The sequence below is a fragment of the Arabidopsis lyrata genome, assembly GCF_000004255.2.
Source record: "Arabidopsis lyrata subsp. lyrata unplaced genomic scaffold ARALYscaffold_5, whole genome shotgun sequence".
In the NCBI taxonomy this organism is placed as follows: Eukaryota; Viridiplantae; Streptophyta; class Magnoliopsida; order Brassicales; family Brassicaceae; genus Arabidopsis; species Arabidopsis lyrata.
Genome location: NW_003302551.1, coordinates 3009196 through 3023342, shown reverse-complemented (window position 1 = coordinate 3023342; position 14147 = coordinate 3009196). Strand labels below are relative to the sequence as shown.

Below are 14147 nucleotides of genomic sequence, written 5' to 3'. Positions count from 1 at the left end.
AAACGATCCTGCAAAATTTGCATGCATCCACAGAATCTATGGTGCTGGTAATGTTTCCAAAATGCTTCAGGTATTTATATCTACACATCTTTTAGTGTATCATCTATTCTAAAATCCTATATAAGATCACGTTTATGCATATATATAAGTAAGTATTCATGGTTGGATTTTGGTGATCCTTTTTTGACAGCAACTTCCTGATCAGACAAGAGCTGAAGCAGCGGAATCTTTGTGCTTTGAAGCAAAATGCAGAGTAGATGATCCTGTTTATGGTTGTGTTGGCATTATTCATTTACTTCAAACTCAAATTCAGCAAACTCAGAATCAGTTGGCCAAAACTCAAGCTGAGATTGCTGTTGCTCAAACCAAACTTAGCCAAACCCATAATTCTGATTTTATGTAATATCTCTCAGTTTCATCAACACTTTCTCAATAAAATTTCTGTTTCTGATTGCGTCTAATTAAAATATAATGACCCTCTTTAATTTCCAACTTTAATATATCAAACTAATCAAGAAGCCATAAGCTACACTATAAAAGTGTTTCATAAAACACAAAATGTAAACAAGTTTGAATAGTTTATTATTATTACAAATCCATAACTCAGGACTACAATTATACAGTCTTCACCGATATTTTGAGAATCATAATGTAAAAAAAAAAAAGAGAAAAGAGAAAAAATGGAAAAACATGAAACAAAGTTGATTTCAAAAGTTACATTCACTTCCAGTTGTTGGCAACAATGTCAGCCAAGTCAACAACTCTCTGTGAGTAACCCCATTCATTATCATACCAAGCAATCACCTTAACCATATCATCTCCCATAACCATAGTGAGTGATGAATCAATGGTCGTTGAATAATCTGAGCATCTGAAATCAACTGACACTAGTGGCTCATCGCAGACATCGAGTATACCTTTAAGCTCTTTCTCAGCAGAATCTCTGAAAGCAGCGTTAACTTCCTCAGCAAAAGTTTTCTTTGAGACCTGCACAACGAGATCAACGACTGATACATTTGGTGTAGGTACACGGAGAGCGATTCCGTTGAGTTTTCCCTTGAGGTTAGGGAGCACAAGAGCCACGGCTTTAGCTGCTCCTGTAGATGTAGGAACAATGTTCAAAGCAGCTGCTCTTGCTCTCCTTAGATCACGGTGACTTGCGTCTAGCAACCTCTGGTCACCGGTGTAAGAGTGAGTAGTCGTCATTGTACCCTTTATGATACCTGCAAGTGTTACAAACAAACACATTAAAAATCGTTTTATTGATCCCGTGAGAGAACACGAAAAGCGAAAGCGGAACTGTTGCATACCAAATTTCTGGTCAAGAACTTTGACAAAGGGAGCAAGACAGTTAGTAGTGCAAGATGCATTGCTGATGATTGGTTCATCATGACTGTAAGCATCTGCATTGACACCAACGACGTAAGTTGGAATATCTCCTTTCCCTGGAGCGGTAATGATAACCTTCTTGGCTCCAGCTTCAATGTGTTTCCCTGCACCTTCTCTATCAACAAACACTCCGGTTCCTTCGATGACAATGTCAATTCCTAACTCCCTAAGATATCAACCATATCCAAATTCAAATGCTTATCTAGGACATAAGATAAAGACTGATCACATAAGTACTTTTTCAACTTACTTCCAGGGGAGAAGAGACGGGTTTCGGTTAGAAACAACTTGGATGATCTTTCCATCAACAGAGATTGCAGTCTCTCCAGAAGGTTTGACATCAGCATCAAAGATTCCGAGAGTAGAGTCGTATTTAAGGAGATGGGAAGCCTGCTTGACGCCACCAGTGTCATTAATGGCAATGATATCAAGAGGAGAGTCTTTGCGACCATGCCAACATCTCAAGAAGTTCCTCCCAATCCTACCGAATCCATTGATGGCCACCTTAAGCTTGGCCTCAGTCACACCTTTCCTGTATCCACCACTGCTTCCCATCTGGCACACGAACAAAACAACCATCCAAATAGTTTAAAAAACCGCGAGAAACAGATGCAAACGATCAAAGTCTGATCACAGAATTTATCGATAGACATGCTTATAGGTGCAAACATTTCATACAGTTGATGATCATCATAAGGCACAACACGCAAGCTATAGACAATGTTGGAGGAAAACAGAGTACTCACTGCAGAAGTCTGGAAGGATACGATGGAAACAAACTCATCGGAAGAAAGTTTCTTGCCAAAGGGAAGAGAAGCAGAGGAGCTTCGCAATCCTGAGAATTCAGTGAAACCCTGAAAACAAAACACAACATTTACTTAGCTTGTGTTAGAGAAACCATAAAGGAGAAGAAGGGAGGTACCTTGGGCACAGAGAAAGTAAGCGAAGCCATGGTGACCAGAAAGAATCCAAGTTAAGGTTGTAGCAGACAGAGAGCAAAAAGGATTGGTGAAGCAGAGATTGGTAATATAGGATAAAGAATTGATGACTTGGAGGCAAATAAGATTAGATTCTGGATAGCTTTCTTACTTGTTTCTATGGTTGTGGTTTTATCACTCTCTTGTCTCTTCATGTTTCTAACTTTCTATGATCACACATTCACAAAGTCTCTCCTTCACCTCTTTTTAGATTTTTGGGCCTTTCATTTGGGCTTCTTCATTTGTGTGTGTGGTCACGGTTATATAAGGAGGATAAGGCTGGTCTTCATTTGTCTGCCTTTCAAAGTTCAGACTTTTGGAGAAGAGGTTCTTATAAGTCTCTACTGGCCAAACTCCGCCAAAGGATTAAAGAAAGCGGGCTTTGGTAATCACAAAGAACTTGTTTGCCATAGTCTAAAGATGCCGATAGAAGCTCTCCTAGTCATTTTTCAGTTGGACAGAGAGTCTTTAGCCCTTTGTTGATGTCAAGTAATGAACATCATCTGTACTTACTGTTGCTAATGCCTGATTTCGCAGTTCTACACACCCGTAAAGTGTTTAAGTATCTTTGCAAATATGGCATGGACATCAGAGACAAAGCTTACAACAACTAACAAAGAAATCTACACATTTCATACAATGATGAGACAGACAAATTACTCTGTTAAAAACTACCTTCATACACGCCTTCAGAATCCTGCAACTCCAACAGCTCGAGGGCATAGAAACATAAATGCTGATGTTTTCATGTTCTCCGTTATGTAATCAAACCCAAAGCTAAAGCTAGTTATTCACAATTTTGAAGGTACATAGTCCATGTACAGATCATACTATGAGAAGAAACTCAATGAGGATTGAGGCTTAAAGTCAAAGATCAAAGGATCAACAACAGCGAAGAGTCTTTTACATTTGACAGAAATCTGGAAACCATAATCAGACCCTGAGAATCTGCAGCTTGTTAGAGAAGGCAATGGCAACCCAATCAGGCTGGGAAGAAGACCATTGCAGCTGCTCAACCTCAGCGCCGGCTGTGTAAGCCAGAATCGGATCCAAACCACCTTCAACATGCTGTCCCATTGAAGAAATATCCCAAATCAACGCCTGAGAATCATCTCCAGCAGTGCAGATGTGGGAAGAGCTATGAGGAGCCCAAGCTATAGCATTGACACTAGCCTGATGTCGCTGAAGCTCCACAACAGGAAGAGCCGGAAACCGAATATCCAACACCACAATTTTAGCACTGCCCATGATAACAGTAGCCATATACCTCGGATCCTGCTTGTTCCAACTAAGCCGCACCAAAGGAGTACTCGGCTCGCCACTCTCATAGATAATCGTCGAATGCTCCTTATCACGGAGATCGAACACTCTAACGGAACCATCTTCTGAAACAGAGGCGAAAACACCAACTCCACCCCAAGCAATGTCATAAACCTCTTTATCATGAGCAATAAGCTGAGTATCAACAACTTCACGCTCTATATCCCAAATAGTACAAGTCGTATCAATACTAGAAGTCCCAATTCGTCTAGGCTCAGCTTCATTCCAATCAAATGAAGTAATTGGACCACTAAACTCATTATTCTTATCACTACTAAGACAAGACCTAAGCTCAACACGAGATTCATCATCAGAGATTCGCCATAAACGAAGAAAATCACTAGAAGTAGCTAAAAGATCGGGACTTTGACATTCTTTATCGGGAATGAAACTGGTTTTCGTTGGTGGGTAAGGATGCTCGAAGCAAAGATTTGGATCTGATTGAATCTCACCATTTGATTCGTCAAGCTGAACAATTTCGACTCGATTCGGATATTGCTCGATGAGGCTTGTGATTGCGAGTCGATACTTCTTGTCTCGACGAATGCTCCAGTTCATTGCGTAGATCTGCCATGGTGCTTCGTATGTGTAAATCTCTGATCTTTTTGATTGCTCATCGGAACCATTTTGGATTTGATCGCTGCTCGTTACCATCTTTGCTTTAATGAAAGCATAAACCCTAGATTCCTCTGCTTCGTCTTCTTCTAATGGATATATTCGACTAAACGACGACGTTTAAGTGCGAAGATATTTCGGTTAACTTTGGTACATTTCGGTTTAGTTCGGTAATTGATTCAATTTCGGTTAATATTAACATAAATTTCAAAACTTCGATTTAATTTTGGTAATATCCATTTAATTTCCTTAAACTTACGTGAAATTTCGATAATTTGGTTCTGAACCGAACCGGTTATCGAAGCATTTCATTACTCTGGCCGATTGGTTTAACACTAAACCGAAATAGTCAAATTAAGTTATGGTTCGGTTCGGTTTATAAGTCGACGCCTAGCTTCATCGTCATCCATCCACAGACGATCAATCGAGGGGAGAGAGATTATCGTTAATCAATGGCGGCTCCGTCGCCGTCTTCGCCACCAAACCTTCTCTCTCCTCCACCATTCCGATCTCCCGAAGCTTCTTACTTTCTCCGAACTTGTTCAAATTTCTCTCAATTGAAACAAATTCACACCAAAATCATCAAACACAATCTCACCAACGATCAATTACTAGTTCGTCAGCTCATAAGTGTTTCTTCTTCCTTCGGAGAAACCCAGTACGCTTCTCTCGTCTTTAATCAACTTCAATCTCCTTCTACGTTTACTTGGAACCTTATGATACGATCTCTCTCACTCAATCACAAGCCTCGTGAAGCTCTTCTTCTCTTTATTCTTATGCTCTCTCATCAACCTCAGTTTGATAAATTCACTTTCCCTTTTGTTATCAAAGCTTGTCTCGCTTCTTCTTCTCTTCGTTTAGGAACTCAAGTTCATGGTTTAGCTATTAAAGCTGGGTTTTTTAATGATGTGTTCTTCCAAAACACTCTTATGGATCTTTACTTTAAGTGTGGGAAACCAGATTGTGGACGTAAGGTGTTTGATAAAATGCCTGGGAGAAGTATTGTTTCATGGACTACTATGCTTTATGGTCTTGTATCTAATTCTCAGTTAGATTCTGCAGAGATTGTATTCAATCAAATGCCAACGAGAAACGTTGTTTCGTGGACTGCGATGATCACTGCTTATGTCAAGAACCGTAGACCCGATGAGGCGTTTCAGCTCTTTAGGAGAATGCAGGTTGATGATGTTAAGCCTAATGAGTTTACGATTGTTAATTTGTTGCAAGCTTCTACTCAATTAGGAAGCTTGTCTATGGGAAGATGGGTTCATGACTATGCTCATAAAAATGGTTTTGTGCTTGATTGTTATCTTGGAACCGCTTTGATCGATATGTATAGCAAATGTGGAAGCTTGCAGGATGCAAGGAAAGTCTTTGATGTAATGCAGAGTAAGAGTTTAGCAACTTGGAATTCGATGATCACTAGTTTGGGAGTACATGGATGTGGAGAAGAAGCTTTGTATCTGTTTGAAGAGATGGAAGAAGAAGCAAGTGTAGAACCAGATGCTATCACGTTTGTTGGTGTCTTATCGGCTTGTGCAAATACCGGGAATGTAAAGGATGGTTTGAGGTACTTCACACGGATGATCCAAGTTTACGGTATCTCTCCGATTCGGGAACATAATGCTTGTATGATCCAATTGTTGGAGCAAGCGCTCGAAATGGAAAAAGCTTCTGATTCCATGGATTCTGATCCAAACTTCAATTCTTCATTTGGTAATGAATACACGGATCGAGTGAATGAAAGGCACGAAACTCCGAGCCAGCATCAAATTATGTTCTCCAAGTGGGATACAGGCCGATTTTGAAGGTTCAGCGTCTCTTGACATATATTTTTTCGTCCGTTAAACAAATTCATTGATCATCTTTGTAACTATAAAAGAAAATCTCCTGCAAAAGTAGTGTAATCCCATGTACTTGTAAAGGGAATGGAGTTTAGATATGCTTAAGCAGTGAAAATAGTAAATTCGATTTGTAATAATGTCATGTATTTTGTAAACAGATCTTCATTTATCTTTTTACATTATGATTCTCAAAATATCGGTCAAGAATGTATAATTGTAGCTGAGTTATGGATTTTTGATAATAATAAACTCGATTCAAACTTGTTTACATTTTGTGTTTATAGTGTAGCTAATGGCCTCTTGATCAAAGTTAGTGGAATTCTAAGAGGATAATTATCTTTTTAGTAGACGCAATCAGAAACAGAAAACGCGATTATTCTATTAAGAAAGTGTTGATGAAACAGAGAGATATTACATAAAATCAGAATTATGGGTTTGGCTAAATTTGGTTTGAGCAACAGCAATCTCAGCTTGAGTTTTGGCCAACTGATTCTGAGTTTGCTGAATTTGAGTTTGAAGTAAATGAATAATGCCAACACAACCATAAACAGGATCATCTACTCTGCATTTTGCTTCAAAGCACAAAGATTCCACTGCTTCTGCTCTTGTCTGATCAGGAAGTTGCTGTCAAAAAAGGATCACCAAAATCCAACCATGAAATGCTTTAATATATGCATAAACGTGATCTTATGTAGGATTTTAGAATAGATGATACACTAAAAGATGTGTAGATATAATACCTGAAGCATTTTGGAAACATTACCAGCACCATAGATTCTGTGGATGCATGCAAATTTTGCAGGATCGTTTGGGGGGAAATATGGTGAGAAAATGCAATCTTTTGGACATCTTCTTCTCAGATATTTGCAAGCTGCACATCTTTTTGGATTCATCTCAAGATTTTCTCAGAAAACAAATATAAAGAAAGAACACAAAAGATTGTGAAATCTTATACCAAAGATTTTGCTATTTGTATCCCTTTTCGTTTCCTTTCTTTTCCAATTAATCCAACGGCTACTTTCCAGTTTCTGAATTCTGAGAACATTTACTTATGGTAACACTATTTATGTTGATTCTCATTGAGACTGATTAGACTAATATTACCGTTGAGGCAATATTAATGCTGTGTAATTCTCAATTAGCCAATAAGAAATGTCTTCAAAATAGAAGCTCAAATTTTTCATACATTTTAACAAAAGTGTTTCAGAAAAACTTAAGAAGAGGCAACATGAAAATGGAAGATAATAGAGAGAGACAAAGTAAAACAAACAAAAGTTCTGAGTCTTTCTTTTTTCCCCAAACTTCAAATCCTTCTTCAGATCTTAAACCACATTTTCTCTTACTTAATCGGAATCTTCATAAACATCACCATCTGATAATTCGTCGAACGTCCTCATATCAAGCTGGTATCGCAACAATCCACCGATTCCGCCAAAGCCTCTGCAAAATTGTGATCCTTCTTGGGACTTGTTAGTCACAAACTCAAGTGTACAACCGAAACGTTTATACTCATTAGCAAACCATTCAAGCAGAGGTATCTTCTCCTGAACCTCTAACTCCGCATTGGTCTCTGCTTCATGGAAATTGCTTTGGTTGTTCTCTTGATCTTTTCCCAAATGCTTAATCACAATTTCTCCGGTCGTGTTGTTCTTTAACTCATACCTATTGATATCTAGATTCTCCCACACTATAAGAGTTTCAACAGCACCCATTTCTAGAGCCTTTAAAGTATCCTCAACACCGAAAACATATTTCCCAGTGTCTTGACTGATCTCCTCAAAGTACTTCCCAATCAATTTCTTTTCCTGTATGAACTTCACATTAGATAGAATCTCAGCAGACAGCTCAATTGCTTGGTTGAAACCATTCTCTCCTCCGTAAGAAACATCAACCACATTCAATATCTTAGCCTGAAGACGAGGATCAAACAGTTCTGATTGACTTAGCTCAGTCTTGAAATCCGCTGAACCAGCAAGTATAAGACCAGAGACATTAGGCTGACTTGTAGCTGGATTAATGTAAAACTGAGTGGCAAGCTCCGCGGTTTTCCTCACATAGTTATGTCTCTTCTCCATCCTAAGACGAGCAAAACGCAACGCAGATTGTCCTCCTCTTCCGTGCTTTTTAGGAAGATCGACAGTGAACTTGTGAAGAACCTCTCTAGTATTCCCACTCAAAGTACCAAACAGAGTTCCATTTCCATCCATAACAATGAAACCAAACTTATCATCAGACTCCAAAAGCTCATTCAAAGGCTCGGTATGAAACTTATTGTCACACAGATACAACGAAGCATTAATCGGTTTAAAAGGCTCGAAATCAATCGTCACTTTCTTCTCTTTACCATCATCAGTAACAATGGTTCCAGTATACAGAACAAGACCATTGGGAGGAACTTTGTTGTAAAGCTTCAATCTTTGTTGAGCTGAAGTAATGGCAGATAAAACAGATTGACGATTCACTCGACTCTTAATGTTTGAGGCGGTTCCGTATTCATCAGCAAGCATCTTAGTAACACGAGCTACTTGATCTCTAGGAGGCATAATAAGAGAGATCATACTTGTTCCATTACCTCTAGCGGTTTCAAGTCCTTTGATTAGCTTCTTAATCTTCCAAATCTCAATGTTCTTATCTGATTCTTGGTCCGCCATGTTCTCCCCCCTTCAAGCTTAAGACAGAGCACGCGAATCAAAACTACAACAACAACAAAAATCGAAACTTTCTAGAAGAAGTAAGCATCAGCTTGAAATTAAGTAAACGGAGGAAACGATTTCGATTGATTTAAGTAGACCCAGATTGAAATTGGAAGAAAAAATCAAAACTTTAACAAGAACAGATTGATTTGATACACAGAGAGATCGAAAGCGTGGAGATTTACGTACCTGTGTGAGTCTATCTCTCTTCTCTATCCAGAAATGAGACTCCTTTAGGGTTTTTTTTCCCCTGGTACCGAACACGTGACTGTCACGTGAAAATCTAAAGTAATTTCGATTCTGTTTTTTTAACGCGGGACGGATTATTCTTTCCTAAATCCAAAATTACAGTACTAAATTGGATAGGCTGTCATGTATCATGTATGGGCTTGTCTTTAACGTGAAAAGCCCATTATAAACGGACAATGTATTTTCTTGAACTGATTTTTTGTAATTTTCTTGCGAAAAGAATGATTCCTATTTGGTATATGATATGTTGATATCAATTAGGACTTGGAATTTATACCCCGTCGTCTATCCTTGATTTCATTATTCGATTCAGCTTTGAGTCGAATAAAGGATATGATATTTGTTTACCCGCGAATTACCGTGCCCATCCCTACAAAAAAGCGCGTAGATCGATTGGTATGGCTCAAATTGGTATGCTCGAACATGAACTTCCGAGAATCTCTCATGTTTTCTTTCCTTTCAAATATGTGTTGAAAGTAAAAAGTTCTTCATTGATGATGAATACATGTAATCATGTTCCATCCATGTTATAAGAAGTTGCATTTCAAATATGAACTCCTAACATATGATTATACTAGTATTCTCCCCCAGTGGCGGAGCCAGAAAATCTATTCATCGGGGTCAAATTTTTTTTTCTTTCTAAAAGATGCATAAAAAGTAGCTTTATAAGTCGATATACTAAAAGATGTGAAAGATGTTTTCTTGTAATTATTGGGTTTGTAACATAAATTTTTTTTATAGGGGTCAATATTTTTATTGGATTGGGGTCAATAATTTTTTTTATATAAAAGTTCAACTATTTTTAAAAATTTTACCGGGGTCAATTGACCCCTATGAATCTTCTCTCCTTCCGCCCCTGTTCTCCCCCTGGGAAAATAAATTGATTGACACAATATTAAACTAAATATGTTTATCACAAATTTTGGATCGTAAATTTTTTTTTAAATTATTTTAAAGAATTTGCTTTTTGAGCAATATTGAAACATTTATTTGATAAAACATTTAACATTTATTATAATGGACGACATTTATTGCTTAGCATAAATTTTTGTTGATTTTTGTAACATGGAAATATTTGCTGAAAAGGAGTAACTATTTTTAGAAAAGAGGTGGAGTCGTGGAGAAGTTATTTTGATCATAGTGTTAGTGGGGAGTTCAAAGGGAGAGTTCAATTTTTTTTTTTTTTGTCATCCAAAATCAATTAACGCTCAAAAGAGTTATTTCTTGGGAATGTTGTTTACATATGTGATAATAAGAAATAAAACATGTTTTTTTTTCTTTTGTAATTTTTTAAAAATTTAGTTTCTTTTTCACATGTCCACATTTGATTGCACAAGTGACTTGTGCTTTATAATATAAGAGATGAACTATGTAACCGAGTCCTTATCTAGCTAACAGTCTAAACCAAAGGCAGATGATTATACACTACCATACATACATTCCTAAGACCAGTAAAATCTTATGCTCTCAGCAACTTAAACTATAAATAATATTCTCTACCCAAAAAATAAAAAAAGTCTCTAACCCAATCAATCATCCATGTTACAAGAAGTTGCATTTAGAAAGTGAACTCCTAACATATATATAAACAATGTATCACAAGTCTTTAACTAATTAATAGAAGACAAAATATAATGTTTGTTGGAATATATAATTGGAAAAAAGATTAAGGAAAAAGAAAGGAAAAAAGGTAAAAGATATTGGTAGAAATTAAAGTAGAAACTAATAAAAAAGATATACATATCACATACGCGTGCGACATAGATTTTGATTAAAGAGAGAGCCTAAATGGACGGTGAAGACACTATATGACTCTCACATTACTCAATACTCATGACTTTTGTATTCATAAATATGTAGATTTAATCCACCTTCAATTGCTCAAATTTCTTTCCACATTATTCGAGTCGGGGTATGTGTTTTACATTCAAATGTGATTTTCTTAGTTAAAAACTTCTGTCTAATTTGAACTTCAGAATATCAAAAATATCATTCGAATTAGTATATAACAATTCATTTTTTTTTACAACTCGACACTAAAAAACGTCAGAGAGATTTGCTCACACATAAGTATGTATTTTAGTTTTCGAACAACAAATCTATATTGTGATTGATGGATGATTATCGTTATATTAGAAGTTAGGTAATTAACAAAAAAATATATATATATATTAGAAGTTAGGTTTCCTAGTTAGTAGCATTATTATACAAGAGAATGTGGCCTTTCCACCAAAGGCAAAGTATTATCATCAGTTGGTTTGAACTCCACTAAGAAATCATTTATAAGACTCTTTTTTGTTTGAAGCTTTTTATGAAATTAAAAGTTCTTACGTTCATATTTTTGTGAATGAGTATATAATATTCTCTCAATTCTGACTTATGAAGCCTTTTTTTTTTCTTTTCTATTTTCTTTCCCAAATTTCCACGTTTTTTGTTGAAGCATTTTCTAGTTTTCTTTTCTTCGTACATAAATATGGTCAACTTGCTAATTTAATTTTTATAAAAAGAAAAGCTTGCACATTTACTTTACAGTGTTGTTTCTTTTTAGATATCAACTAGCATATTAATAAACTATTAAAAATAGCTTAACCAAGATGTTATAAATCTTGAACAATATTTGAAACTAAATGAACAATTTCCGGTTAATTTACATACCACACTCCATTGGACTAATTAGATGGTGAAATATATATAGTACCTATATAATTAGTGATAACTATTAGATAAGAAACTCAAAAAACATTAATATTAAATAAACATAACAAGCCATATGTAAAACAATATTAAACCTCTGAAATTGGAATCATACATTATAACACTATGCATTGTCTATGGAATAAAATAAAAAGCTGATGCAATAGCCATCACCTTCTCACTGAAATTTGGATGAACTCAGAACCGTATTTCCCAAACTCAGAAACACTGAGTATTACTTTATTAGAAATCTAGTTAAGAAGTTACAACTCTCTTAACTGGTTTTACACAAGACCTAAAACTACTTTTAGCTTGTCACCTGAGATTTCTAAGACTCACAAGAAAATTACAAGAACACACTCTCTAATCTCTCTTGCAACTCAAACAGAGTAAAGCTTACTCTCTAACAGAACAAAAAAGCTTCCGATACTTTTTTGCTTCAGAAACGGCTAACCCTAGCAAGAGCCTTAGCACCCCTTTTATATTCACGAGGTCTTCAGATCTTCTAGGTTTAGTCTTCTCGATCTTGGATCTCTCCAAATCTCCATCGAATATCTTCTTGCCAAACTGAACTTATTCTGTTGTGATCACCACGTCATTCATTCATTTGGCGCCTATTCCACGTCAGCGACAATTACTTAGTCATTACTCCTGTATCCAAGAACAGCTTCAATCCTGTTCCGGCAACTTGTGCACTTATCTGAGCTCCTGGTATAGAGTGCACTTACAATCTCCCCCTTTTTGATTCAATTTGTCAATTCAAGCCATCCTGCAATGATTCTCTCAAGATTCACAAGCACACATCATATCAACGAAAAACAAGGCACAGCGGAATTATTAAAATTAAGTCTTAACTCCGAAAAATATTCAGACACAGGATCCTTGTTCGCAAAATACTAAAAAACAGAGAAAACATGGCATACATACAAAAAACAATCCGAAGTAATGCCAAAAGTTAAGACTCCCCCTAAATCCTAGACCACTCAGTCTCCAAAACTAGTCTATATTATCCTGACTGAGTGTCTTCAAACCCTTCTTCATTGTCAACATCCAATGAATCCACAAATGAATCCGAATTAGAGTTCTCTGAAGGCCAGCCTTCATCAACGGGCTCAGCATAAGAGTCATCAGCTTCAGGTTCAGAACCTTGAGCCTCGGCATCAGCATTCACACCCTGAGACTGATCAGAAGAAGGATGTACTAACCCATAATCTCCCCCTGCTTGTATGACACAATTGAGTCAAAAACAAAACTTCTACCAGGATTACACCTATGCACTCAAGACTCTAGTAAAGAAACTTGAAAACGTACCTTCCAACCGGACAGCCATGTTCAGCAGGAGAGTGGATGCGTGTCTCAGGTCTCCTGCCAATGAGGTTCCAAACACATACTCTCCTCGACGTCTTGGGTGATCTATACCACCTCTCACTTCTGGATTGAACTTCTTTGGAGGTGGATCAGGTTTTTCAAAGTTCTCCAAGGTAATCTCCCTCTGAAACATAAGTACCCGATAGATCAAGTTCGGGAATGGCAGAATGTTTAGAATCTGACCTGGAAAGCGAGCAGCTCTTTCCACTTGATCATATACCAGCTTCCCATAATTGAAAGGGATTTTCTCATTGATAAGATACAGAAGCTTAGCCCGATCAATCGTCACATTTGAATTGTTCTTTGATGGAAGCCAATTAATGCAGCAAATCAAGTACAGGCCAGCTAGATGTGTAGGCATCACAGGAGTACGCAGGTCCTTCCAGGTAACAACTTTACCTTCTGACAGATACTTAGCAAAGGCATGCTTCGACAATGCAGCTCTTTCATACTCAGCCTTGGCATGCCACTTGATAGCAGGAGTACGAAACGCTTTGTTGATCATCTGTGGTGAGAATTCGTACATTTTCCCTCGAACAAACACAGGCGACTTCTTGGTTACCTCATTGAATATGTGGAAATTTGAGTAAAATTCTAGCACAACTTCTTTGACATACGGATCAATCTCACTAACAGTATCAGACAAGTGATTCTCCTCTATCAATTTCATCATCTCAGTAGTACTAGCAGGACCACGCGGAACATACCTTTGGTCATGAAATTCACGGTGTGTGAAATCTTTGTACCTTTCAATTCCCTGAGATGTGAGGAAGCGAATGTTCATCGGAGCATAGGGCGGCTTCCAAATCGAAGGGTCAGCCGCATCCCTCTTTGCCTGATGATAGCGATGCATGCTGCAGCGGTCTGATGAGTTGTACGGAACGTTCCCGCGGGTCTTCATGAAGTTCTTCAGCAGATCTGGCACCGGATCGTTGATTGGGGGATGCGAGGAGGACGGTGCAGATTTGTGGCCAGCCGCTTTCGAAGAAGATGGCATC

General features: G+C 37.4%; 6 protein-coding genes across 8 annotated transcripts; 1 reads left to right on the top strand and 5 right to left on the bottom strand.

The window, feature by feature from the left end:
• Positions 1 to 559: 559 nt before the first annotated feature.
• On the bottom strand, positions 560 to 2695 carry LOC9311398 (glyceraldehyde-3-phosphate dehydrogenase GAPA1, chloroplastic). 2 transcript variants are annotated; one of them, XM_002875284.2, is made up of 5 exons: positions 2312 to 2695; positions 2136 to 2243; positions 1640 to 1944; positions 1311 to 1555; positions 560 to 1223 (listed from the first exon to the last, which is right to left on the bottom strand). In XM_002875284.2, the coding sequence occupies exons 1-5, from the start codon at positions 2339 to 2341 to the stop codon at positions 721 to 723; spliced, it is 1191 nt and encodes a 396-aa protein (XP_002875330.1). In that variant the 5' UTR covers positions 2342 to 2695; the 3' UTR covers positions 560 to 720. The 2 variants fall into 2 exon arrangements, with proteins under 2 accessions (XP_002875330.1, XP_020880236.1); XM_021024577.1 differs by lacking the exons at positions 2136 to 2243; positions 2312 to 2695 and having other exon boundaries at positions 1636 to 1841.
• Positions 2696 to 2895: 200 nt separating this feature from the next.
• On the bottom strand, positions 2896 to 4392 carry LOC9313054 (WD repeat-containing protein LWD2). Its single transcript, XM_002875283.2, has one exon. The coding sequence runs from the start codon at positions 4338 to 4340 to the stop codon at positions 3300 to 3302; it is 1041 nt and encodes a 346-aa protein (XP_002875329.1). The 5' UTR covers positions 4341 to 4392; the 3' UTR covers positions 2896 to 3299.
• A 306-nt stretch (positions 4393 to 4698) lies between these two features.
• Positions 4699 to 6408, top strand: LOC9311397 (pentatricopeptide repeat-containing protein At3g26630, chloroplastic). Its single transcript, XM_002876939.2, has one exon. It carries the CDS (start codon positions 4754 to 4756, stop codon positions 6107 to 6109), a length of 1356 nt encoding a protein of 451 aa, XP_002876985.1. The 5' UTR covers positions 4699 to 4753; the 3' UTR covers positions 6110 to 6408.
• Positions 6317 to 7208, bottom strand: LOC9311396 (LOB domain-containing protein 24). Its single transcript, XM_002875282.2, has 2 exons — positions 6886 to 7208; positions 6317 to 6769 (listed from the first exon to the last, which is right to left on the bottom strand). The coding sequence occupies exons 1-2, from the start codon at positions 7036 to 7038 to the stop codon at positions 6557 to 6559; spliced, it is 366 nt and encodes a 121-aa protein (XP_002875328.1). The 5' UTR covers positions 7039 to 7208; the 3' UTR covers positions 6317 to 6556.
• Positions 7209 to 7283: 75 nt separating this feature from the next.
• Positions 7284 to 9121, bottom strand: LOC9311395 (eukaryotic peptide chain release factor subunit 1-3). Of its 2 annotated transcripts, none has more exons than XM_002875281.2 (2): positions 9028 to 9110; positions 7284 to 8839 (listed from the first exon to the last, which is right to left on the bottom strand). In XM_002875281.2, the coding sequence occupies exon 2, from the start codon at positions 8794 to 8796 to the stop codon at positions 7489 to 7491; it is 1308 nt and encodes a 435-aa protein (XP_002875327.1). In that variant the 5' UTR covers positions 8797 to 8839; positions 9028 to 9110; the 3' UTR covers positions 7284 to 7488. The 2 variants fall into 2 exon arrangements, with proteins under 2 accessions (XP_002875327.1, XP_020880235.1); XM_021024576.1 differs by having other exon boundaries at positions 7292 to 8813; positions 9028 to 9121.
• A 3604-nt stretch (positions 9122 to 12725) lies between these two features.
• Positions 12726 to 13575, bottom strand: LOC110228601. Its single transcript, XM_021026346.1, has 2 exons — positions 13093 to 13575; positions 12726 to 12999 (listed from the first exon to the last, which is right to left on the bottom strand). The coding sequence occupies exons 1-2, from the start codon at positions 13508 to 13510 to the stop codon at positions 12788 to 12790; spliced, it is 630 nt and encodes a 209-aa protein (XP_020882005.1). The 5' UTR covers positions 13511 to 13575; the 3' UTR covers positions 12726 to 12787.
• Positions 13576 to 14147: the final 572 nt, after the last annotated feature.

Bases quoted from the DNA above. Each gene is read 5' to 3' on its own strand.
- LOC9311398 (XM_002875284.2), bottom strand. From the start codon at position 2,341: ATGGCTTCGCTTACTTTCTCTGTGCCCAAG. The intron at 2,244-2,311 runs GTACCTCCCTTC...TTTTGTTTTCAG, and splicing joins TTACTTTCTCTGTGCCCAAG to GGTTTCACTGAATTCTCAGG. The intron at 1,224-1,310 runs GTATGCAACAGT...TAACACTTGCAG, and splicing joins AGTTCTTGACCAGAAATTTG to GTATCATAAAGGGTACAATG.
- LOC9313054 (XM_002875283.2), bottom strand. From the start codon at position 4,340: ATGGTAACGAGCAGCGATCAAATCCAAAATGGTTCCGATGAGCAATCA.
- LOC9311397 (XM_002876939.2), top strand. From the start codon at position 4,754: ATGGCGGCTCCGTCGCCGTCTTCGCCACCAAACCTTCTCTCTCCTCCA.
- LOC9311396 (XM_002875282.2), bottom strand. From the start codon at position 7,038: ATGAATCCAAAAAGATGTGCAGCTTGCAAATATCTGAGAAGAAGATGT. The intron at 6,770-6,885 runs GTATTATATCTA...CTTTTTTGACAG, and splicing joins ATGTTTCCAAAATGCTTCAG to CAACTTCCTGATCAGACAAG.
- LOC9311395 (XM_021024576.1), bottom strand. From the start codon at position 8,796: ATGGCGGACCAAGAATCAGATAAGAACATTGAGATTTGGAAGATTAAG.
- LOC110228601 (XM_021026346.1), bottom strand. From the start codon at position 13,510: ATGCCTACACATCTAGCTGGCCTGTACTTGATTTGCTGCATTAATTGG. The intron at 13,000-13,092 runs GTACGTTTTCAA...TCATACAAGCAG, and splicing joins CATGGCTGTCCGGTTGGAAG to GGGGAGATTATGGGTTAGTA.